At 40.6% G+C, this 26,311-nt stretch overlaps 1 protein-coding gene across 1 annotated transcript; it reads right to left on the reverse strand.

Moving 5' to 3' along the window:
- Positions 1 to 1,435: 1,435 nt before the first annotated feature.
- Positions 1,436 to 25,115, reverse strand: pamr1b (peptidase domain containing associated with muscle regeneration 1b). Its single transcript, XM_044193842.1, has 15 exons — positions 24,883 to 25,115; positions 17,333 to 17,509; positions 16,303 to 16,428; positions 14,364 to 14,478; positions 11,204 to 11,421; positions 10,424 to 10,531; positions 7,822 to 7,992; positions 7,452 to 7,643; positions 6,438 to 7,210; positions 6,342 to 6,396; positions 6,075 to 6,251; positions 4,845 to 4,911; positions 4,416 to 4,645; positions 2,586 to 2,944; positions 1,436 to 2,506 (listed from the first exon to the last, which is right to left on the reverse strand). Exons 1-15 carry the CDS (start codon positions 25,034 to 25,036, stop codon positions 1,925 to 1,927), a joined length of 3,504 nt encoding a protein of 1,167 aa, XP_044049777.1. The 5' UTR covers positions 25,037 to 25,115; the 3' UTR covers positions 1,436 to 1,924.
- Positions 25,116 to 26,311: the final 1,196 nt, after the last annotated feature.

The raw sequence follows: 26,311 nt of genomic DNA on the forward strand, positions 1-26,311 counted from the left end.
TATCATACACCAGCTGGTTGGGCAGGAAAGGAAAGACTAACAAAAGTAACAAGTAACAAAATGTGTGACTTTGTCTTCTGATTGAGGAGCATCTCAAAAATCTGGTCTTTCCCTGTTTTTCAAATTACTATATGTATGTGTGTGAAAGGGGTCATTGCAGATCTTCTATTTCTTTGTTTTTGGCTTTCTTGTCCGCAACTCCACTCTCATCAACCTCATTTCCAGCCATAGCAGGAAGCTGTTGTCAGTGAAAAATCTCTGATAAACACACTGTACACTACCTGCATAGCGCCAAATTACAGACAGTTAGCAACTAGCAGCTAATAAACATGATGGAGTATTTAGCAGCAAAAGAGACAGATATTTCTTAAGAGTTGGTGGAGACTAAAAATTACCTAAAAAAAAGAGTGAATTTTGGACTAATTTGTCACGACTCCAAATTAGTGATAACGTTGCTCAATGTCAGCTGGATATGTTTGCAACTGTTTGCTAACACGTTCACCAAAACAACATTGTAAGGTGATAATAAGTCAGTGTTGTGTTTCATCCAAGTGGATAAAAGATCAATAAATGCAGGATTAAGATTTTACTTATCAAATTTAAAGCACTTCACGGGCTGGCTCCTAGTTTTATTTCTGTTTTTTTATGCCCTTTAAGCTGGGGCGCAGCTCAAGCAGGGTTCCTCAAAAGGGACCATGCTTAAGGATCCCTCACCTTAGAAAGCTCCCTGTCAGAGGCTTGCAGATTTAGTAATATATTTTATATAATTTCTCTTAAAAAAAACAACTGCCTTTTATTAATATTGGCCATAATTTTATTTACCCAGCTCTAATATGTCTTGTGGATTTAATTCTGTTTCATGTTGTTTTATTGTATTGAGTATATATGTTATTTAATTTTGTACTTTTAATTGCCTGATTTTACCAGTCTCATTGTTATGGTATGATTATGTAATGCTGAAACGTTTTAACCTTGATGGACTCATGTAAAGCAGCTTGTAACTTTAATTATAATTATTTTGAAATCACAAAATTAAGAATAAATGAATCAACAACCAGTTCCCAGCTCCTCTACTGACGCCCCTGAGTAGTAGTGTATTCTATAAGCTGCAGCTTCTCTATCTATATAAACTCACTTGTGAATAATTGAGGAAGGTCAGAATGGAAGTAATTGATTTAATTTGAGCACAGAAGAGGGAATTGATCTGTGAATAACATGTTCCGTTTACTGTTGTGAAAATGGTGCTGCTCTGACCTGGATTAATTTGCTTCACGGCGCAAGCCCACACTGTGTGCTTCATGGAGCAAATATGAGTTGTTTCTATTCATATTGTCTCAATATGATTTAATTCTGTACTTAGTCATTAGAATATATTTGTGCATGCATACATACTGAGTTTTATACTGTGATGAAAAACAATCACACTCTGACAAGCTTTATCACACCCACATTTTCTTTAATTAAAAACATGATTTTTATGTCTTTCAATACAATATGTACATCTCATGGGTCATATGAATTGATAGAATATTTCAGTACATTACAACATATATACATACCAATGAGTACAATACAAACCATCATCAGCCAGAGGCTTGAAATGGTTTTCTGTCATTTTCGGTCATTTTCAAGTCTGTGACCTCAGGTTGATGGACCTGAATACTCAAGTCTTGATGGCCAGCATATCCAATGTGTTAGCACCCCCTTCAGTTAGAGCACTGTGTTGCCCTGTGTCTCCAGTGCTTCTGCATTGTATAAGAAAATGCCCTTGTTTATAAGAACAAGAAAAAAAGATGAGAGAGAATGAATAGACTGAAAAACATGACAACAAATGACAAACATAAGGGAGAGGACTGTAAGATATGAGGGCATTTAAATATTTTAGAAGCAAGGGGGGAACAAGTTGAGTCACACAGTAGGATTTTTATTTCATATTGTTCTCTATCCAGTCTTTGAAGTTGGCTACATGTGTGTACACTGTGTAGAGGTCAGGATCACACTCCCCTTTGTCATAGCCAAAGCTCACCAGTCCCAGGAGTCTCCACAGCCCTTTGCTCTCCCCCTGCACCTGTGTGAAGCTGAGAGAGGGCTTCTGGTTGTCGCTGGCTTGGTTCTCAGAGAGGGCAGGGAGGATAAGGATTCCCCCAGTGTCAGAGGGACATATGTTAGAGGGCCTATAGTCAGGCTTCTGGCTGGCACAGAGCATATTGTCAGTGACACTGACTGGCAGGCCGTTATGAGCATACTGCTGCTCACATGGGACTACATCAGCAAGGTGAACAAGCCCAACCCTTGCCTTCTCATCAGGACCTAAACTTGAATCAGGCAGTGGAGACCAGCCTGTCACAAGCCCTTGTCCAGAGGTCACCTCTTCTCCCTGGCTGTCTGAGAGGCAGAGGGGCAGGACCTTCTCCCCAATTCTTGCTTTGTCCAGTAACTTGACCACAGCCATGTCAGAGTCGAGAATATGGGGGTCATAGTTTGGATGAACAACAATGGAGGCCACCTAAAGGAGAAAGAGATGGACTTACTGTGCAAGTTTGGTGAAAAAGGATCATTAGAAAACAAAATATCCTAAAGCTTACCCTCAGGTGTTGAAGACCTTTACTTTCCCTGTGGTCATCACGGTAGTGCTTTCCTACTACCACCTTGAGCTTAGCTGTATCCAGTGGATACACCTTCCCCAGCTCTGTCACACAGTGGGCTGCAACCACCACACTTCTTTGGTTCACCAGAGCCCCGCTGCACACCAGCTGCCAGTCAGAAGCCTGATTGTGGTTGCCAGTTCCTGCTCCAACATCCTTCTTCAGGGACCCTGCCTGGCTGTCTGCCTTGGTCACCTTGGCCTCAGCTCCGTTGGTGGAGCGACGGTAGATGGCTGCCAGCCAAGGCCAGTGAGCCTCTGCCGGCCTCTCTGAGTCAAAGGTTGGATGCTTCCCACACACTGCCAAAGAGGAGGTGACAGCATGAGAGGACAGAGAGGGGAAAGAACATAATCAAGAGGAGGGGAGGGAAAAGGAAGACAGGGGAAAATTAGACTTACATTGAGACTGTGTCAACACTTCGTGCTGTGAGGCTGTCTTTGAATTGTCTTTCCCTTCTGAGAGCTTTTATTTTAAATGTGCACATAAGCTTGCTGTTTTAAAGATTGTCTGCCAAAATGCAAAGCAGTGGCATAAATGGAGCAACATATAAAATACTTAAAAGCCACACAGTCTTGTGAAATATGAGAGCCCCTAACTCATGAAAGAAGCCTGAGTGCTTGGAAATCTTTTTTTCTTTTAGAGAGAATCTCTACATTGTCCATTAACATAGATGGATATCTGTTTTACAGAGCCTGTACAAAATGTTCATAAAATGCACTACAGGGGATTCAAACATCTTATTCCAGTTATCATCAACCAAGTAACAAATATACAGACTTAAGACACAGACATGACAAGCATAACAAGCATACTTTTTTAGACTTTTGCACTGCTTTTGCTACTTTGTTTCACAATATCATGATGAGCACCGTACAAAAAATTAATCTACCTCCAGTGTTTGTTGACATTGTTATAGATGTGTGCAGACCTCTTTTATTAAAGTTGAACACAGCTCACAGTCCTAACACCTTTCCAGGTTGGTATTAAGGCAGGCTGTCCATGAAGTCTGTCAGTTTTGTGACTGCTACACTGCTTACTTGACTTAAACCTCTTTACCGCATTTAGGGGCATAGGGCATCCATCACATCAGCAAGAGAGCTGAAACCAGGTCTTCAGTATCCAAATGGACGCACACAGTCTGCTGCTTTGGGGGCTGGTCAGACTTCCAACTAAACTCAACCTGTCTATCTGGGTTCCCCAACAAGGATGTCCTGCATTGTTTGCACAATTATCTTGTGCAAATTACTAAGACCTTGCCATACATGAATGGAAAGGTATACAAGAGCCTTTATAATAAAACTGTTGGGTCCCCTGTGAGAAATGTGTCCCCTTTATCACAGCATTGTCCCAACTAACTGTTTTTACACAAGATGTTATTGTTGCTATCAGCTGTAAATGTCAAATTGGCTTTTCATCTTAGTAACTTAGGGAAGTTTCACTGAGTAGTAATGAGAGGACTACAGCTGGCAGGAATGCCCAAAATATAGGTGAAGAAGCTGACAACGTATTGCTCAATTTCAGAAATTACAAGCAGTGATAATATTTTTAGAAAGTGCTGCTGCCCATAGTGGACTTTGTTAATATTGCCTCGTTAGAAAAATGTCTGTAAAGACACAGTGTCTGAGTGACCACATAATAATTTTGTATCCCCATATTATTGTTGATGTGTGGGTGTAAATCACTGTATCAAAATATGTGTCAGTGTGTTCTGTGGAAGTGTGGTGGTTATTTCTAGTGGTCAGACAACTAGTGGTCCTCTGCTGCCCTCACCTGGTGAACAGGACACATGACGCCCACTCCATTTCCCAGTCTTCAAGCAAGTGCGGCGGGAACTGCCAGTGTGTTGGTAGAACGGAGAGGAACACTCATACTCTATATGTGTGTAAAGGTGGTGGAAGCCCTGGGGCAACTGGGAAAACACTGGAGGGCCTTTAGTGGGGCCGGCAGACTGGAGCTGTCGGCCCACCCCAGAGGAGTAGAGCTTGTGCACAGGTGTCTTTCTGAGGGGAGAAGAGGCCAAGGGTATGTCATAGACATACCCCTTAGGTTGAGTAAATGCTTTTAAATGTGCAGAAAAATGTGCTGTTTGACGGTGACGCTGTATTAGAGTTATTGCTTGTAATTCTTCCGTCACTAAATAGCAAAATAATATGTACTAATGGATGCTTGTTATATAACATAGTGCATTGGTAAACATACCTGAAGGGTGCCTGAGGTGGCAGAAGTCTTTGTCTAACCAGTTCTGATACTTTAGGCTCCCGACATGCTGCAAATAAACACACATATACAAACACACACCAAAGTCGCATTAACATCTGCTGTGATTTGAATGGAGCTAATGGAACTGGAACAGTGAGTGGACTGTGGGGAATTGTAAACTGCAAGAAGTGCCGTATCTTTATCGGTACCACTGTCTAATATGGCATACTTTGTGAGAGGTTTAGAAGCTGTAAGTAATGAGTTTAAAAACAGTTAAAGGAAAAGTTCGATATTTTGGAAACACTTGAGAAGATTGATACACTCATGTATGTACTTTAAACGTGACCCAGTTAGCTTAGCCTAGCATAAAGACTGGAAACAGCTAGCCTGGCTCTGTTCGAAGGGGGAAAAAAATCACCCTACCAGCACCTCTAAAGTTCACTAATTAACATGTTATATTTTGTTATAGTTTGTTTAATCCATACAAAAACTGAAATGAAAAAACATCAACTCGTGTTTTGGAGCTTTACAGGTCCAGGTGGATTTTGTACCCTCCAGACAGGGCCAGACTAGCTGTTTTGCCCTGTTTCAGTCTTTATGTTAAGCTACATGTAAGCTAATCGGCTGCTTGCTGTAGTTTCATATTTAACAGACAGGTACGAGAGTGGCATCAATCTTCTCGTCTATCTCTCAGCAAGAAAGAGAAAAAGAATATTTTCCAAAACGTCAAACCTGGTGCAACCAGGTTGAAAGAAAAAAATCCTTTGGCTGCTGTATATCCTCCAACATCGTAAGTTGTTTTGTCTTTTATTCTTAGCGTTTTAATTCATCAGGAAAGTCGAGCCAATGGATATTTTGACCACTTACCCTTTGGCAAAGAGCTGAAGAGCAGCCAGCAAACCATTAAGAACTAATTAACATTTACAGCTCCAGACTTGATGGAGTATTGTACTGCAAGAATCTTTTACCCACTAGCATTTAATGTTAGCATTTGTTTAGCATTTTAGAACCCTTTACTTACCTACCTTACTCATTTTCTAATAAAACATTGAGTCTGCAGTACTGTCTGTACTTAAAAACCCTTTAGATGGTGTACCTTATATTAACTATCAATGCAGTGACCATCAGAAAAAAATGCTGTAGCCTATGTACATCGCTACTGTATATCTCCCACAACCAACCAACATCATTATCAGTAATTAAACAAATTTAAAAAACAGATGACAGTACCTCTGACACAGATGGGTTGTTTGCCACTCCAGGTACCATTTGGCTGGCAGGTACGTCGGGGATCACCACTGAGAGCATAGGAGTGGTTACAGAAGAAGTCCACTGTTTCAGGCTCCAACCTGGGCACCAGCTGGTGGTAGCCATGGTAGAGGCGAGGGAGAGGTGGGCAGCTTGTCTCTGCAAGAGAGGAACGGAACAGTAGGTGAGGGTGAAGGCCAAGGAGAAGGGGATAATATGTATTTATATTTTTCTCAATGAATGTCTTACCGGTGAAGCTTTGGTTGACTTCTTTCTCCTTTTCTTTTTCCTTCTCCTCCTCTCCCTCTCCCTCTCCCTCTCCAACTCGTCTTTTGTTTTCTCAGCAGAATCCTTCTCTGTCTTGTCCTCTTTAATTGTTGGTTTTTCCTTTGGATTCCCACTTCCCTCACCTCCTGCTCTGTACGTGGTGTACTGTGTAATGCTGACTGTAGTGGGGATGATTTTCCTCCCTAGCTCTGCAGAACCTATGGTATTATTTTCTTTGTTTGTTTCCTTTGTATCATATATAACTGTGTTGTTCTTTGTCATTTCCAGTTCAAATATCTCCACTCTGTTTTCACCCTCAGCTATGACCGTCCTCAGTTTGGTATCATTAGGGCCCACTTTGTCCGGATCTTTTTTTCCATTCACCTGCTCCTCTTTCCTTTCCTTCTCTTCTTGCCCTTTGTCTTTTATCACAATGTCTGTCTTTCCTGTCTCTTTGTTTGTGTCTGGACTGTCTTCTTTTTTCTCCGGTAGCTTTCCTACCCCAGGTTCTTCCATTTCAACTGTATTCAGGCTATTATCTGGGCCTTTACTATCCACTTTATCTTTGCTGCCTCCAGTGGGTTTCTCTGACCCAGTATTTCCTCCTTCATTTCTACCCTCAGCCACAGTTTTCTCAGGAATGGTATCAGTATATTTATCTTCTCTGTCGACTGCTGTTGTATTCCCGTGCCCAGTGTTTATATCTTTCCCTCCAACACTTTCTTTTTCTCCAGTTGGGCTCTCTTGACCTTTCTCTTTAGTTTTGCTGATATATTTGTCACTGTATGTATCTGTTTCTGTGTCTTTTGCCTTGTCTTTGTCTTTTTCTGCTTCAGTGAGAGTGTTATTCACTGTGGATAAAGAACATAAATAAGATAATTACTGAATTGTTCAATTGTCAGTTAGCAGCTGATTGCAAATCTTTTTGTTCAAAGTTGGCTCGTCATACTGAATGGCTCTAGGCACTGACTCATTTTCCTGATCCATTAAAGACTAAAAATAAAGTAAAATAAACTGTATGTCCTTTGCGCTATTTGCACTGACTCATCCACTTTATCTCTAATCCCCATTATTTAAAACACTTTGTCTGACCTTGGGTGCAAACAGGAGGAGTCCCACTCCAGGTGTTGTTAGGGAGACAGGTTCTCTGGGAGCTCCCACTGAGTTCATAGGGCTGGTAGCACAGGTACTGGAGAGCAATGAGGACATCATTGGGTCCATAAACCAAGAAGTGGTCCCCATGTGTTGGCTTGGGTGGTAAAGTACAGACTCTTTCCACTGGCACTGGAGACGGGAAAGAAAATCAGGCTTTTAGAAGCTGCAAATTGCCCTTTTTCCACAATCTGCACCATCTCTGGGGCAGTATCTATGGCATCCAGAGACAAGTAAATAGCACACATATGACTTTCCCAGATCCCAAATTATATTTATTTAGCAGAAAAAATAATTCATGTTATCTTACCACACTCTGGGGCTGGCGCACTCCAGGTGCCATCACTCAGGCAGATGGCAGTACGAAACCCCCGCAGCTCAAAGCCAGGATCACAACGGAAAGTGATGCGTGCCCCTGAGAGATGAAACAAACCCTCTGTAGATCCATGGGTGGGCACTGGAGGCCTGTGGCATCCCACCACTGAGTGGAAATATAAGCATGCCCATATTCATGAACACATGTTTTGTTTCTTAACTGAATGTTGGATCATCAAAATTGTAAACAAACATTAGTTTACTGCACCTCCCTGCTGTAAAAGACCACACAAGTGAGCTCATTGCCTTCTGGTGTTTGCAGTTCAGACAGGTAGCCCCAAAATCTCAGCTCTCAGACTCATTGCTCTTAATTTAAATATGTCCAGAGCTTTAAAAGCATAGCCTGCTAACTTAGAGGCTCATTAATGAATTATTTCACCCATCGTAGTAAAGTGTGGACAGTTCACAGCAAGACTTTAACACATGGCTTGTAAATACGGAAGAAATAGATGCAATAAAAGAGCTTAAGTCAAACTGTTCAATTTTCCAGTGTTGTAAAAGTGGATTTTATGAAGTGGGGCAGTAGAGATTGGTATTGTGGTGGTGGAATACTGTGTGTAACTCCATTATGTGACAACCTACGGCAAAATAAAAGTATCCATGTCATAAATGGGGAAATTATTGTGTAATTCTTTTTGTATTTTGTCATGTGCTGTTTCTTGGTGAATATAAGGCAAACTGCAAATGTGCACACAAACATTATGGTAGAACTGCCCCACCCACAACTTGAGTTCACAAAAACCCAAACACACATGTTAATACTAAGGTTATCATGCCATTACAGCACTCTCTGTGAGAGTTTTCCTGTGTTATTGACTTCAAGTTGGGTCAGATCCATGAAATGCACTGTCTGTGGTTTTATTGCTCCAAACCAAGGAACCCTCCCAATACTCTGGGCGTTTTTTTCCTTATGACATTTCCAACCTTCAATCCCTTAGGGGAAGGAGAATGCTGTTGGTCGACCAAAAGTGGAAAAGTAAACTGTAGTTGACCTCCTTTGAATGTGTTTTTAAACAAAAAAGCTGAAGCACCCTGAGGTGTATTGTTGTATTGCGCTTAAGTGATCCATATTCCATGTCGAATTTTGTCCACAGACACAATAAGATGAGTCTGGAGTTACTGGAGTGGAATGCTAACATACTATGCATAACGACACATACTCTAAGTAAATCGTCATTCCTTTCGTTAATGCCTTGGATGCTATGTTGAATGCTGCACTCCAAAACAGATTAGACTCAAGAATACATTAAACTGTGCCAGAGAGAGAAAAGAAAAGAGGAAATAAGTTATTTCCTATCTTAAGTTTCTACTATAACGTGACACGATTCTCTCATACAGAATGACTTTTAGCTCAGGCTTATAACAGATTACAGGTTGATCAATGGAGACTTAAAATACAGCTGATGTCAGGTTCATACTTAAAATTCTCCATCTGACTCCGGGGCAGAAATGTAGACTTCATTTCCTCTACAAAATGTCAGACATTAGCGTTATTCCAGCTCTCTTCCATTAAAACTAACAGCTGAGGATCCTCATGGGGAAACAGACGAATGCACACTATGTGGGATGAAACTCCTGCCCGTTTTACGGGTGCCTCCTCCAATGGAAAAGCTGGCTCGTGTTATTGAAGTAGAATTGTTTCACCATTCGTTTTATAGACTCGAATTTAGCCCTGAAAATGACACCACAGGAAAAAAGTGAGTGGGGATCTTTAGGGAGGTGTATTGGATATAAAAAACAAGTTAGGGCCCAGACACCCATAAATAAAAGGCCTTGAAGGCCAACCACACCCTGATTGAGCAGTACCCCACATGACGAAGTGGAGCTCTGCCAGCTGGTGCTAAATGACCACACAGATTTAAGGTGGCATATAGTTGGTATATTATTTTCTTTTATTTTCTTCTCCTCATTCTTGAATTCTATATATTTGGTTGGAGCATTTTTCCCTTTTAAATTCAGTATCTTTGCCACTCACCTTATCTATCTGCCTACAGCAGTATGACTTCATGCATCAGTTGGTTGCATCTTAATTTCTTGCAAACATAATTGTTAGATGGTCATTTGTATTTGCAGCCCATCTGTTGAAACTTATTTTATATGTCTTGAAAAGCCGACTGACCAAAACCATAGATGGGCCTGCATGGATGGGGAAGGCAGCTGGCCTGAGCCTAATCCAAACCACAGACTTCTCCCTTGTGAGAGTGAATCACCGCCTGACTGTGGGCAGCAACAACAACAGCCCAAAAAAAAAGGCTTTCAGGAAGAGGTCAATGCTCGATAAGTTTGTTGTAACTAGGTGTGTCTGATTTCAGCCGAAAATTACTAAAATAATTCTGAGATTTCGTAACCGTCAATACAGTAAGACACATGTCTTTCAAATGCCTTGAGAGATGGAAAATTCAAGTCATGCCTACAGTATGTCATAAAGACTGGTTTATTCTTCACTGTGATTAGAACCTGCAGGCATTTTTTCTTTCCCCACTTCCATTTTTCCCCAAAAACATCAAATTAAATATTTAGTTAGGTTACAGACTTACCATTCTCACATCTCTTGCCTGTGTAGCCAGCCAGACAGGCACAGTGGTAAGTGTAAGAACTGTCCAGGATACAAGTCCCATCATGCAGGCAAGGAGTGGAGCTGCAAGCTGTAAACATAGTGTGTGACATTAGGGTACACGAAGAAATGTTGTATTTATTAGCAGTATAATGATACAATCTTTATGCCAAAAGGAATGGCTGTCTGGCACCATTTAAATGTAATTTTTTCTTTCAATTTCTAAATGTGTGTGGGGATTTCTACACAGAAAGCCTGTTTGCTTTTATTTGATCTAGCTTAGCCTATGGTAACTTACGTGTGTGTCTGAGTTTTAAATGAAAATGAAAATGAAAATGAGGACATTGCTGGAAAGTGAAGACATTCTGATCGGTCCTCAATTTCTCAACGGGCTGTTAGCAGGCTCAACACCCTGACGAAGGCTCTTGCCGAAACATGTAGGCGTCAGTCATGCACTATTAAAGGCCTTTTATTATACACTGGACTGAGAGTTCCTTGGAAATTTTCCTTCTTGTTAGCATTTGTTGTGGCCCATGACTCTAAAGAGCCCCTTTGTTCATTGAGTATGACTTGGTCTGGGGTTTAAGGTTAAAATTGCCCTTAGGCTATGGTCAGAGCAAGGAGTTAGGATTTGGGGTAGGGAATGCATTATGTCACCAAGGGTCCTCAAAAATATAGAAGTAAATTATTAGCAGCAAATAAATATAAATAGCGTAGTGGTATTTTTGTTGTTGTTGATAAATGACACTTGTATTTGACCTGCCTGAACTCTCCAGGAAAGTGGCAAAGAATCCATCAAAATTCTTGTAACCATCAGACACAAAGAGTATGTGCAGACTGTTGCCAGAGCTCTGAACTGGGGCAGGTCTGTTGTTCCCACAGAATCGAGCGATGACACGTGAGTTGATGCTGTCACCATCTCGGACCTCCACGTAGTCATAACGACAAGAAGGGTGAAACTCCAGACTCAGCATCATGAACCTAATAGCAAATGGATGAGTATAAAAAAGGTGTCTGAAAAAACAAACGCAGTAGTGCTGTTGAGACATTTTCAAAATAAAATGGTACAAACTAAACTTTCCATCATTGGAAATGTTACTAAACCATAACACATTTTATGGACATGATGAAGCAAACTGACTGAACTTTTTGGTGTAAACGTTTTCTGCTGTATTCGTGTTTTCCTGGATTATGAGAGCACCTGTGTTCCCTGGCAGTGCCACACAAGCTGGCATCATGGTACTGATGCTTTAAAATCTTCAGCCAGCAAACAAGTAATGAACAGTAATGATAGCCACTGAATACATTAACAGCTGCTGAAGGTGATTTGCCCCACTATTACATGGCCTACTGCTCTTAATGGTGTGTGAAATGTGTCTCCTTTAACCAGGTGCCACTACAGTTAAAGATTTAGATTCATGTTTTTTGTTGTTTTGTTTTTTTAAATATAACAAAGGTTAGTGGGAGTAAAGTTGTTTGCAGCAGGGAAGGTTAAAGGAAAGAAGTAACCTGAGATCATGACTAAGACAGGTATAGGCAAGTAAGACCACATTATTACTGTATGCACCAACTTTGCACCAATATTATATGAGCTAAAATGAAATATTTTACATAAAGCACAATAATTATTGACACTTGGCAACAACAATAAAACAGTAAGCACATTAAGAAACCAAAAACAGATGCCTATCTTTAGCTTTGTGGCTTTGGCAGGCTTTAGAGACTTCTTAAGAATTTTTTCACCCCTATTTAATAGATAATTTATCGTTAACTATGTGCCTATTTAACAGTTTTAAGGTCACATATAAATGCCATTACATTTATATAACTGGTAATACGAACTGCTGCTAAACAGCATTACCCATCCCAGTCTAAATAAGCATCTTGTTATTTCAGATCAGCAGCTGTTAAATGTCTATAAAATATATCCTTGAAAGCTGAATAAACATGTTGATTATACAACATTATTTCCAAAACAAGTAGCACGACTGGTGATTACTGGTATGAAATTTCTAAGTGATGTGTGTTAACATTTCCAAAACATTCTAAGTGTGCTTTAATACAGTCAGGACATCCAGATGGAATGGCTGTAGGGCCTGTTTCAATGTGAAATTAAGTGAGTATAATAAGTGTTTAGAGAAATTTACATACACTTTCAATTCATGAGCTGTTTGGTTCAACTGCAGTCAGAGTGTGACATTGTGAGGATTGCCAGCTGGATTAGGAAAAACACAAAGGAGTCTCCTTTTTCCCTTCTCTGTGATTTCAGATGTAATCTCCTTGGACTTATATTGGAACAGACATGAAGGACTGATGAACTTTATACAAGACACTGGCATGCTCCCAAATCCTCTACCTTTTTACGCTTTATCACAGACCCTTGGGTCAGGGAAGCTTAGACTGATAAGATACAGTGGAAGCATACAGTAATGCTAAATGTTAGCCTGCAGCAGCAGCAATTCATGCCAGTTGTAATTCGGTAAATATGTTGCCTGTGATGTGAATCTACTGCAAGCCACTGTAGTTAAAGACAGAAATACAGGAAAATCCTGCCAGTAATATATAACTTCCCATTAGTCGATCTCTGAGCACAGCCGCTCGTTTTCATTTAGGGGTTTTGCTGGATTTATGTCACAAAGGACGTAAAAATATGACACGTAAATATTAGTCATCTCGATATTGATGTTTGTTGTCACAGAATGGATTCAGTCTAGCAATCCATGCATGTCACAGTTCATGGTTGTTAAGTTTCACGCAAAGCTTTATATGTAGCAGAAAAAATACTTGGAATAATTAAATGTTTTTTTATGCACACAACAAACCACTTCCATATGCACTGCACACTCAGCCTGTATCTAACTGTATAGAGTTTTTGTTCTGCTATAACTCTGCACAAATGCTAGCCTGTAAAATGATGTATGCGTAATGGAGAAAATGACAGAAATAGAAAGTTATCACAGGACTGAAAAGTAATAACATTCCTGAAAAAAGGGTGTTGTGGTTTCCAAACTTTGCTGTTTTCCATCCGTCCGTGACATACATCTTGCAGAAATATCTGAACTGAGTGGAAATTTGACTTAAGCAGGCCAGCCATTAATAACTATTACAGATGGACAATGAAGATCCCAAAAACTGATGCTTTAATGCCAGATGAAACAGCGGCGGTTTTTAACTTCATTGACACAAAGGTTTACAATATTCTTCAGTATGGTCATTATATCCACATCAATTATTATTTGTTCACTTGTTGGCTATGCAACCGAACAGACTTCTCCATGGTTTTATATTCTTCAGTTGAAAGTAGCTCCAGCGAAGCAAGTGGATTATTTTGAATAACTAGAGCACTGTTTCTGAAGACACTTTGCTGCTGAATCTTTTAAAGTGGAATGGAAATGTTGGAAATGTTTGATTGACTGTCAGTTGGTCCGCCACTTTGGCCCAGACTGAAATATCTCAACAGCTATTAAAATTGGTCCAACTCTTTGGTTTATGACGAAATACCTCAGCTGTACTTTGTGTTTAGTGGTAATATTAGCATGCTAACACCCTAAACTATGATTGTGAACATGGTAAACATTATACCTGCTAAACATCAGCATGTTAGCATTGTCACTGTGAGCATGTTAGCATGTTAAAGTTATCATTTACGTAGCTGAAGTGAAGCCCCACAGAGCTGTTAGCATGGCTGTAGACTCTTAGCCTTGTTTGAAATTGCAGCTAATGGAAAAAACAAACAATCTAATTTTTAATGATTTTACCCATCATGCTTTATGATAGGCAAAATAGACCATTATCAGTAAATATTATCCCTAACCTTCCTGATGTAACGTAACTGGTATTACCTCCAAAATTTGCTCGGATGACACAGTCAGGTATATGAGGACCAGTGAACAACTATAGAAGCACAATGTTTATAGTCTGACCTGAGTTCTATGGTAAAGGGACGCTCCACCTGTATGGTCCACTCACACCGAGCATTGTTGGGGTAACTCTCCAGCACCAAGTGGCCCTGTTGTTTACGGATCACTCCCCCACACTCTGAAAAACACATGGGAAAGAATTCCATTTTGGAAAGTTGTGCAGAAACTGGTGTAGCCCAGTGGTAAATTCGGGTATTATAGTGTAAGGGAAACTGGGTGGGTTATGATTGATCCCTCTTATTCTCAAAACCCAGTGACATGACTATTAAAATGTAAACGTTTATTTACTTTAAGTAAATAAGTGACAACTGATTTTCAAGTAAGTAAATACTAATTTATTTTACATGATTAAAGGGAGATCAATAATTTGTTATTTTATTTCATGACAGTGATTAAAACTAAACTACTAAACTACTACTTTATCCTTCCTGTGTTTATGTGACCGCTTTTTATTGGTCATTTGAGTATTCACGCTGAAGCAGTTTTTCCCTCGCTCGTTTTTTTTGGCTCGCTCTCTCTTGCTGGACCCGTGGGGAGCACGGGACGCTCGCACGTTTAGAGAGAAGGAAAAAGACGCTAAAAAGAGCCACTAAAGTCGACGAAACTGAGAGGGAGGTTCAGAGAAGGGGACCGTTTGTGACTGAGAAACGAGGCCGGCGACCCGTCTGACGGAGCGGACGCCGCGATCGGAGGTAGCCGAGCTAGCTAGCCACGGCGGGCGCACACGAGGCAGAGCTGTTGGTTCATCGCACCGCACCTGCGTATCCGACCAGTCTTTTCGACGCTCTCAATGTTTTGTAAGTGTCAGTTCAGCGCACTCAATGTTTTGCGAGACCAAAACAGGCCTGCAACGTTGTTTTTCTCTTTTTCTTCCTTCACTCGGTACCGTGGTGAGTAAACTGGAACATGTGAGCATGTATGTGTGACTGGGCCCAACACTGCATTAGCTAACACTTGTTACAGGACACTTGACACGTTTTTGTAAAGTTCTCTGTGCATTCTCAATATTTAGGAAAGATATAAGGGAGGAAGATTTTTACACCCCTTATTTTGGTATAAAACGTGTGATTTAAAGGGATTAAGATTATTATTTAATTGTTTGGGATATCTTTTGGTTATTTATTTTTGTACATTTTGTCATAATTAGGGACTTTTATATTGTGTTTTAGGGGAAGTTTTATATTTCATTTGCCAAATCCTTTTGATTCATTAAACAAGGGTTTTACCCATTTATTTTCTAAACTAAAAACCATCTCTGGGTCTCATTATTGTTAAATATTCCTGTCAAAAGGTTTTACAATTGAGTAGAAACTCATTAGGTGCACCTTTGTGGTATCCACCTGAACTACAACGAACCCAAGCACCCTCATTCTCACGTATGTAACCTACAGAGTGGTAGTATGGGTGCTACACTGGGGTACTATTTAAATTTCAGAGGCTGTTTACAGCTTAATTATTATTTTGAGGGTCTACATTCAGCTGCTGTGGTTACCGTTCAAACCAAACGCAATTACATTCGAGTTTCCAAAGCCACTGTAAAAGCTCTATATTGTGCTCAACAATATGAAGTAGCATAAACATAACATGCACAGGAGCAACAAAGGCTTTCAGCAGCCTTTCCAGGTTCTGCTTATAATTAAATGTATGCTTGTTATGACACTTGGCAGAATATTTGCATGTTGAGAAAGCTATAGTCAGCGTCCAAATGTTAATATTAAATTGTTTTATGGCATTCCTGATTGTTGACTCTGACTTGTCATTCAGCTCCTCGTGGAAAACCTCCTGGGCATATGGCAGCCTTCCAAGCTGGCATAGTTGTCCCAGATGAAGATAAAATCGGCAGGGAAGTGATATATAGTGCATGGTATTCATTTCACTTGTAGAAAAAAATATTTATAGTAAAGCCATGTAGGATCCGCTAATTGGGAGGATGAAGACTTACTCATGCAGTCTCCACCAGACCAGCCTGGCCGACACTCAGCGCAGTATTTGCCACTAATGAAGAAGTCATCCCTGGGCCCCCATGTCCCATTGTTACAGCGCTTACAGTTCTCAAATATACTGCAACCTGAAAGAAAGAGAGCCAGAAACAAAATGACAGTAAAGCAGGAGTCAGGCTGGATACAAGCAATTCACATCAAGTCTTTCAAAAGAGCTGTTATTGTTTGTCAGAATTGGAAACACTTTCCCCAAACAGCTAGGGCTGTGTCACCCACCTTCACCAGACCCCTGCCATGTTTCCTATAAATCAGCTCTGCTAAACTCATTAAGCTCATCTTTCATTACAACAAAATGTACAAACATATTGCTCCTTCACCCTTCAACCCCTGAAATGGCTTCCTGGGAGGATGGATTTTCACTTAAGAGACTGCCCCAGAGAAACATAAGTACATTCAAGCTGTGAAGAAAACACGACATACTTCAGTAGGCAGATGGCATGTAGGAAAATAACATAAAGAAAGCAAGACTCTGGATGTGTGAGCTGCAGCACGTGTGCAGACATCCCCAGCTGATTATGTTCTTATGTATATACACGCCTGTACTTCTTACGCAGAAAATGATGCGCTCATCTCTGAGCATAAACACATACAGGTTTACAGTGTGATCATTCACTCCCGCACTCATTCAAGAGGATTCTGCCAGTAACTCAAGAGAAGTTGGCCTGGAAACAAATCTGATCAGACACAAATACTGAAGTTGTTTTCAGGCTTTCTGTCATACTATTTGTAATGCTACAATGCAAACAGCTCTTCTGTTGATAGAGAGCACTTGGTCTTGCATAAACTGAATTGCAGATAGACCAATTTCAAGGATGGAGATTTATGGGCTGACTAGAATCAACAGATGTATACTTCATAAAGAGAATGCTCAGTTCTGCCAATTTTTTTTTATTCTGTTCAAGGTAATGAAGTTTGCAGTATCTCGTCAAATTGAAGCACTCATTAAAATATGAATATTTGCAGAGGTTCTACCTGGATGGATGATGCAGGGGTCACACTCATTGATGGCGTTGCGGCAGCAGGGCACCGCGTAGCCCACCGGAGTCCCCTGTAGGGGGCATTTACAGCGGATCACATCATACTCGCAGCAGCCTCTGCACATAACGTTCCACTCCGGGCCCGGGCAGTGGTTGTACAAATACCTGTAATCTAAACAAGACAATATGTCAGTGTCAGCAACTCAAATCACTCAAACAGCAAGCAGGGAAAAATTTGTTTATGTAACCATCATTTCGTATATGTACAGAAATAGATAGAAATAGAAATAGAGGATGAGTCAGTTGGAGAAAATATGACAAATATAATGATTGGCCTTGTGAGGAAATGAGCGCAGACGTAGGTTATGGTCAGCAGAAGCCTGAGCAGCAGTGGAAGGATTCTGGTGAGTTTACCTAAGTTGCTGCTCTGCACTAGCTTTCAGGTTATTTCCACTGCCATATGGTTACACGCTCCTTTTTAGATGGCCGCAAGTCTCCCAGTAGTTTATCTTCTCTGTGTGTTCTCATACTAACTATATTACATCAGACAACATGCCACAATGGTAAAGTCACTGTCATGGAAAACACAATAAATCATAAAAGTGCTTTATCAATCTGAGTGTAAACACTGACCTTCTTCTTTGTAAAGTTTTTACCCAATAAATGTAATGTTTAATTGGATTGGAAACCAGTGATTCAAGGACCTTTGAGCCTCAGTGGTTATGATTATGTAACAGTGGATTTAAAAGCTGAAACAGACAAGTGGAAATTCTCTTGTGGCAGATGTGGACGGAGAACTAACAGAAGCTGCACTTTAAACTTGGCACAATGTCGGTGCAGCATTTTGTACGTACCCTCCTCCCAGCCCGGAAATCATAATAACTTCTCTGCCCTCAACCCTAGACTCCCACCATTTATTCTTCCTAATACCTTCCCACCTTAAAACACACAGACACACTTGCAGACTGGTTTTATTTGGAAAGCCATAGTGCACACTAGGTCTATTTGTGTTTTATATGAGTTTTGTGAAACCTAGAATCTAAGACACAGAAACAAAAATGCACTGGCACACAAAAGCAACAACCACAAGTGATTAATCTCTTAGTGGTTGTGTGCAGATGGTCAACTAGAGAGGAGAAGCACAGATGTCTTTGAATGCTATTAGTCCTCCCTGCTGCCCTTCCACATTAATGATATCATAAATTGTATCTCAGTCCAGCTACAATCTGGCTCTTTCTCCTAGAAGACACAGTGAGGCATGACATACACACTGATATTAATCAAACAGAAAGTAACTTGTGCAATGCCACTAGGTCAACTTTAATGTGGGTTTATTAAGGACAGATTTTGTGCTTCATAAAGCTGTTGCAGTCATTTTTATGCTTCCTGTCTGTTCCTAGGGTCATTTATTGTTTTGATAACGTGGGCTCAGCTGGATTTGTGTATTAACCTTAAAGCATGTTCAGCAAGCCAGTGACAACATGGGGTCAGTCCACTCTTTGTGGCATGGCGTGTGATAGATCTCAGAACTATAATTTAATGTCACTCAAACGTTTTTGGACCATGGCGCCCGTACACGCCAGCCCCTTACACAATGCCCATGCTGTCATACTTACCACCAGTAATGGTTTCTTGTGGTTTAAATGAATGTAAACTTACCACCCCTAAGCTTTGTTTTTTAATCAAAGCTGACATTCTTGAATTGTCTTCTATTGTTTAGCTCGGTCTGCCTCCCTGAGACAAAAACAGAGAAGCTCATGATTTCAGATCAGATTGTCATTTTTGTGGCTTTCTTTTGACCAAGTGTGAGAACCACAAACATCCATGGCATGGGTATGGCGTGTTTAGAAAGCTGTCTGTTGAGACAAGAACAAGACCCAGTGCAAAGGGTGGGATTGGTTTGCACCGTACTGTGAGTCATGTACAAATACGTATTATGACAATGACACAGTCTTACTTAAATCTGTTATTCTCCTCAATGTATTTTGGTCAAATCAATTTAAAAGTCCAGCCAATGCTTTTAAAAGAGTGCTCCATGATGGGCAGTTTAAAAAAAAAAGATCAAAAGATAGTTATATTGTTTTTTTTATTCCACATATCTTCCTTATCAAAACCTGGCATCTACATTACCCATAATGCAACTTGACCTCCAACGGTTCGGTCTGAGATTTGGGTGTGTTATGCTAGTAGTGGCTAATGTAGCCTCGGGCCACTAGCTTCAAGCAGAGATGTGAAGTAGTGACTTCACTTGAGACAATTTATCAGATTTCATGTAGCTCTCTCACAAAAGGCTTTATTTTTTCACATGAAGGAGTACTCCCTCCCTTATAACCCCCACACACACACACACACACACACACACACACACACACACACACACTACATGTTTAGGAAGAAATTATGTACTGAAGCTGCTAATTGCTAGATTATAGTAGCTTGACTTTTTTCCAGTGTTGGCACACCAGGAGTCCATCCAAACTCTGGTCTGCTTTCACTCACATACATTAAAAACAACCATGACTGTTGTTATGACTGCAATAAGACCCAAATTACAGAAGCCTGACTCTGGGTATTGTCAAACAAGAGAGGATGGAGTAAAGCTATTATCGACTGTGTTACTGGCCAATTTGACTATTTAGTCTATAAACCACTACCATTAGCTGCCTTGCTATGCATAACAGTGCTGGATGTAAACAGTGTTTAAACGGTGTGATTCCTGCCACATGGGGATTGAGGTGCTGACACCATCTCCTCTCCTTATGGGACAGCTTTTCCGCTTCCTCACTGTGAAACCTGTTTTATAGGACATAAACATGAAAGGGTCAAAAGACTTTATGAGCTAGCCTGGTAATGTCATTACATGCATCACTGCTGTGTGTCTTGTCCTTAGAGAAATGACTTCCTGTGCTTGTAACTGCTCTCAGTACACTTATAGAGAAGACCCTGATTTACAGTAGAATTGAATAGATCTTTATTCGTTTAACTAGGGCGGGAAATTCATCTTCTGTCTCACCTCAGACAGTCAGTGACATGAAAGAGCATGCATTTATGATAGGATTAGTTTCCCACAAGCTGTTTTCTTAATGTTCCTCCTTAAGATAAATAAACACAGGCAGCAGCATTTTCAGTGTTTATTCACTGTGAAAGGATTTAGTTGGCTGACCTCCAGCTCTGTTGATAAGGCTGTTATGGTTTTCTCTTAAGGTTTCTCCCCCAGTGCTGGACCCATGCTGGAATGCATCTTTATTTTTCTGGACGGCTATCCCCTCTCCTTAATAAGTGTTTACTGATTTGCAGCACTGAACATTATTTTTCCACAACTTTACTTTAGCTTGCACCCCGGCAATTTTAATGTATTCATTTCAGCGATAAGCTTACTGCCTTGTAAAAACACATTTGTAAGGCTTCCAGGTCAACACCTGCAGGTAACTACAGACTGGACTGTAACAATTTCATGTGGGCTTGTACAGCAGTTTAGGAAGGTCTGAACAGGTGTGGAAGTGCACGTGTAAGGGAGTAAGACTACAAGCGAGTGGGTGTTTGTGCAAGCATTACAATATGCATGAGTTGGCCTTCAGTGTTTGACCGTTAAGCCTATCAACAGCAATATTTATTTTGGAATTGCTTTTGGACACAATGCTAACAGACAATGAGAAAACATATTTGAGCGTGTGAAAACAATGGCATCAACAAGCAAATTTTGCTCTGTTTATCATTGCATTCTGTTCCCCACACCTGTAATTTAACCCAAGACTGTGGTTATGCTGTGTGCCCCTGGCTAATTTGTATTTAATCACAAACTGGGAGTGTTGACAGTTGTCAGAGAGGTACTGTAACTAGGAAGAAATTCATCTGCTAACAAAGTTTGCTTCCTTATTGAGCCTCTTGGCCGTCCATCCAACCTGTCTGATATATATGTGTTTTGGTATTTGTAACAGTGTCTACACAGTTTAACAGCAGATCACAAATGTTTTTTTTCCACTCAGTCCTGCAGCTAAGCGTGCAGATTTTTGTGTGGGTTGTTTGGTTTTTCTGGTATTATGTAAGTGGTATCTGCTTTTTTCCATTCCAGATGTTGAGCTACTAAATGTACTACTCAACATGCACGTCAAGAAGCCATAGAAATTAAAATAGCTGTAACACAGGAATCAAAACAGGCGTCCCGTCGTCTGGTGGAGACCTATGTGTGTCACAAAGCAGTTCCACCCAGTCAGAAGCTCTACAGGCCCAGGTTGTTAGCCAGCATGTCTCAGCTGCACACCTTTGATGTGGATCCAGAGACTGACATCATTATTACTGGGGGAAGAAAAGTGGTAAACAGAAATTCACTTCAATTCCTGTGACCTTGCAGCTGACCTCAGTGCCCTGCTGGCCCACTAACCTGTAGGACAGCCACCGCAAACCCTGACTTCTGCCAAGAACAAACTATAACATTTTCACATTATTGTTCAGTTTTGAATCATTTTTATTACCTTAAAAATGTATTCTGTGCAAATATAAAGCTCACAGATACACACAACTGTTCCACAAGCCCTGGAAAACCAGCACTATTGATAAATGGATACATTGCATTCAAAATGTGCTGCAGGTGATGAATTTAACCTTATGACTCATAAGCCTGCATCAGCTGCAAAACTATGCCATCATATTCTTCTGTACTCAGCTAGAATAAAATCCAAAGTCAGCCTCTGCTTTTTTATTTGTTGTAATTGTGCATCAGCATCAACTTTTGCCCCAGTTCGCTTTTACAGCTAAGCACTGCCTCCAGAGTCTTAGATAACTTGTATAATTAAGCTTTAATTTGATATCCAAATGTTATCAGAAATGCAGCTGGGCACACTGCTTTCTTTGGCATTGTAATTTATATTGTCTAGTTTGTCTTTTTCTTGCTCACTGCTCAGAAACTTATCAGCTTGAGTCGTGTCTTGCTACACACCACTATCATAGCTAAGCTATTTTTAACTCCAAACAAAGCTAAAGAGTACAATGCAGAGAAGGAGCAGAGCCCAGTGAGAACTTTAAGATGAGTTCAAGTTTTGCAGTCATCAAATACAGCACAGTGCTGTGGCTGTGTCACCTATGTTGGAGATGTAGTACCCCTATTCTGCACATTTAACTTAAGTTATCTAATAGTTCAACATTTTGGGAAATATTCGCTTTCTTGGTGAGAGTTAGGAGAGAAGACTGATACCACTCTCCTGTCTGTATGGTAAAGATGAAGCTACTATGAGCGGTTGATTAGCTTAGTTTAGCACAAAGATTGGAAACAGAGGGAAACAGCTAGCCTGGCTTTGAATTGTAAAACTGAAGTGAAAAAACAATATGTTTTTAGGTTTTACAGGGGGTTATGTGCTATTTCTATTTCTTGGCTGGTCACTTCCTTGAATCTTGTCGTTCCTGTGAGGCTGCCAGGCAACCAGCAGAGACTTCAGGGAGTTACCGCGTCAGGCCTAGAAATAGTCCGACATAACCCTCCATCATCTTCACTTTTTGTACAGATTACTTACATGTATAGAATGTTAATTAGTGAGCTTTAGAGGTGCTGGTAGGCAGATTTTGTCACCACTGGACACAGTCAGGCTAGCTGTTGCCAACTATTTCCAGTCTTTCTGCTAAGCTAAGCTAATTGGCAGTAGTGTCATATTTAACAGACGGACATGAGAGTCGTATCAACCTTCTCATCTAGCTCTTGGGAAGAAAGCGAATTGTAACAAATTCCAAAATGTCGCACTATTGTTTTAACGTTTAGTTCACCCAAATTACAAAAAACATATTTTCTCACTTACCCCTAGTGGCATCTAGCAATGCAGACAGTGTCGTTGACCATACTGCTTCACATAATCCTTACCACATCATTAAGTCATACTTGTTCTCTGCCATAATTAAGTGAGAACTCATATCAGAAAAAACATCCCTGTGAATAGAATGACAGGTTACATTATATATCCACCACTGAATAAAAAGTTTCCTCCAGACAAAATGGTGCTCATTTCATGCTGATGTATCATGGAAAAATTGCTGTTTTTACAGCAGCTTGGCATGCACGTGCTATGCATGTATGTGTGAGTGTATAATTCCTTTTGTCTACTTCCGACAGCAGCTGTCTGGTATTTTGAGATTGGAGTGATTTTGCTACCATGGAACAGGGAAACTCCCAAGGGAGCTCTGTGGGCATATCTGAATGTAGCCCGATCCCAAGCACTGATCCCAGTGGTCATCCTGTAGATTGCTTTAAATAAACTTCCCTCCACTAGGAAACCACAAACCCAATGAAATACCCTATCACTCAATTATCCACTTGAGAGAACCATGGAGAGAAATGGTATGTACACACACCAATATGTAGGTCAAATAAGAGTCTGAGATGTCCACATTTGTTTTCAACATTTAGCTCCTCAACTTGGAATAAACTCTTGAGACTGATATGACAAAAATATGATATTTTTTCAAATCCAAAACATGCATAAATGGGCATAAATACAGTTACACACACACATAAAACAGATATGTCCACAAAGTCAGGATTTGCATGTAAACACCGCTGTTCTGCTTTAAAAAAAGGAAACTATTTTAGGTTGCTCAATAGAAAACATCTATCATCAGCTGATAATGCATGATTATGAAACAAGCCCTGTTGAGAGTGACTCAGCTGACAACAACATAAGTAGGTAAAGCTGCCAGAGGGAACTCTCTTAATCACTGCAGCTTAACAGAGCTGTGTTCTACCCAGCCCTTTGCCACATTCACCAACATTACTAATTGAAGGTATTATTTTGCTGCGTAGTAACCGTGTGAAGAGGAATCAAACAGAGGGCAGATGTTTGGTTAGGGTTAAAGTCTTGGAGACGGTGGATGGTATACACATTACCACAGCCAGCGTGATTGACTCAAACGTGACTCATGTCTTCCCGCAGCAGTTCAAGTGGTCACCCAGGGTAAACAGGCAGAGACAATCTCAATCTCAGGGAGAACTCATCCACAACACACTTCAGCATTTAAAGAGCAGCTCTGACACAAAAGGGGTTTGAGTGCCAAGATTCAACAGCCCTATTAGGACTCCAACCGCCTCACTGTACCTCAAGGAATGTATGGCTACATCCAACTCTTGCTTCTTTTATTTAAGAGCAGAAAAACACTTTCATTTCATACAAAGAACAACTGCAATGAGTAGAAAGGAGTATGAAGATCACAGAGCATTTCTTAATGGGACAATAAAACAAACCCACACAGGACAATCCCTAACTCTGTATTTCAGAGCAGGAGTTGTAAAGATGAAGACTGCACAAACTTGTCAGTGCTGTTTTCTTTGTTGCCTCTGTAAAAAGCTGAATTTTACATCACTGTCTCACTGTGGGTCTTCTTTTACAAGCCTTGCTGAGTGCTGCTGTGCTCTTAAAGGATAGAAGGGAAGAGGGGATGGAGAGAGTGCTGATGCCGGCTTTTTGAGAACAAAGAACAACTAACCAGGAGGTTGTGCCAAACATAGAGACAGGGAGAGGGAAAGAAAGAAGAGCAGTGAAGGTAAAGTCTTTGCCAGTCTCTTACCGTAGGGCCAGGCTGTCCCTTGGGGTAAGGAGATGAAGAAGGAGATGAGGAGGAACCAGCCCTCCTTCCCCGAGATAATGGTGCTGGTCCAGGGGATTGTGGGGGTCGCCCTGTGGGTTTGCCCCAGCTGCAGTCCCCGTCCCGCAGACAGCATGCTGCAGTCTGGAACTCTGTTTACTTTCTGAACTCAGCTGACATCACCTTCTCTCGGCCCTTCAGTCCTTCCCTCCCCCTCCCTCCATTTCTCCCTCTCTCTCTCTTTCCTCTTTCTCTCGCAGTCTCTCTCTCTCTCTCTCTCTCTCTCTCTCTCTCTCTCTCTCACTTCTTTGGCTTCAGGTTACAACCCAGCCTCGCAAGGAGTTCCACTTGCAGTGGTCTCCCAAAACCTCCCCTCGCTCCGCTCAGAAAACGACGTCACTGCACTTGAATGAATGCAGGATTCAGTGTGTTATGCTTAACTCATTATGGTGTCATACACACACACACACACACAGACACACACACACAGTCGTGTTTCCATCACTTCAGAGGACATTACATTGACTTACATTCATTTCCTGGAGACTTACCCTAACCCTAAACCAAGTCTTCACCCTAAATTGAATGATTTACATTATGGGGACTTTTTTGTTTTGTCCCCATAATGAAGGTGAGTCCCCACCATGTGACTGTGTAAACAGATTTATGTCCCCACAACATAAGTAATACACATGTGTGCTTCACTGCTTGTGTGTGTTCATGTCTAAAAAATCTTTAGGTCAGTGTGGTTCAAGTTCACACCTCAGAAAGTTTGAAAACAGCAGCTGTGTAGTCTCAGAAAGCAGTGTGTGTTAAGCAATAGCATTCAGTCTGCAATTATTTTAAGATTAAAGGAATAGTTTGGTATAGTTTGATTTTGGCATCTTACACGTTTTTTTGCTTTACAGTTAGATGAGAAGATTGATATCACTCTCATGTCTGTAAGCTACAGCCAGCAGACTGTTAGCTTAACTTAGCATAAAGACTGGAAACAGGGAGAAACAGCTAGCTTGGCTCTGTCCAAAGGTAACAAAATGCATCTACCAGCACCTCTAAAGATAAATTATTAATACTTTATATCTCTTTTGTTTAATCCATAAAAAAACAAAGCGTAAAACTAACAAAAACAGTTTTCTGTCTTTATGCTAAGCTAGGCTAACCAGATCTGGCTCCCACTACATATTTACCATATAGATGTCACACTGGTATCAATCTTCTCATCTAACTTTCTGCAAGACTGTGAATAAGTGTCTGTATAACAATATACACAAACACTGTATTGTCAAAAGACTATGTTTTCCTGATGAGCCTTTTCCAGTAACTATCATAAGGTTGTATTTTGCACTATATGCATTATATATTCATACTTACTGTACATATACATACCAATAGTATGAAATTACATAATTAA

The sequence above is a fragment of the Siniperca chuatsi genome, linkage group LG4 (genome assembly GCF_020085105.1).
Source record: "Siniperca chuatsi isolate FFG_IHB_CAS linkage group LG4, ASM2008510v1, whole genome shotgun sequence".
NCBI lineage: Eukaryota > Metazoa > Chordata > Actinopteri > Centrarchiformes > Sinipercidae > Siniperca > Siniperca chuatsi.

What these genes read in the sequence shown, in the direction of transcription:
- pamr1b (XM_044193842.1), bottom strand. Translation starts at nt 25,036, where the DNA reads ATGCTGTCTGCGGGACGGGGACTGCAGCTGGGGCAAACCCACAGGGCG. An exon ending in AGTCAACCAAAGCTTCACCG is followed by an intron (nt 6,252 to 6,341) that starts GTAAGACATTCA and finishes CCTCTCTTGCAG; the next exon opens with AGACAAGCTGCCCACCTCTC. An exon ending in ACAACCCATCTGTGTCAGAG is followed by an intron (nt 4,912 to 6,074) that starts GTACTGTCATCT and finishes GTTTATTTGCAG; the next exon opens with CATGTCGGGAGCCTAAAGTA.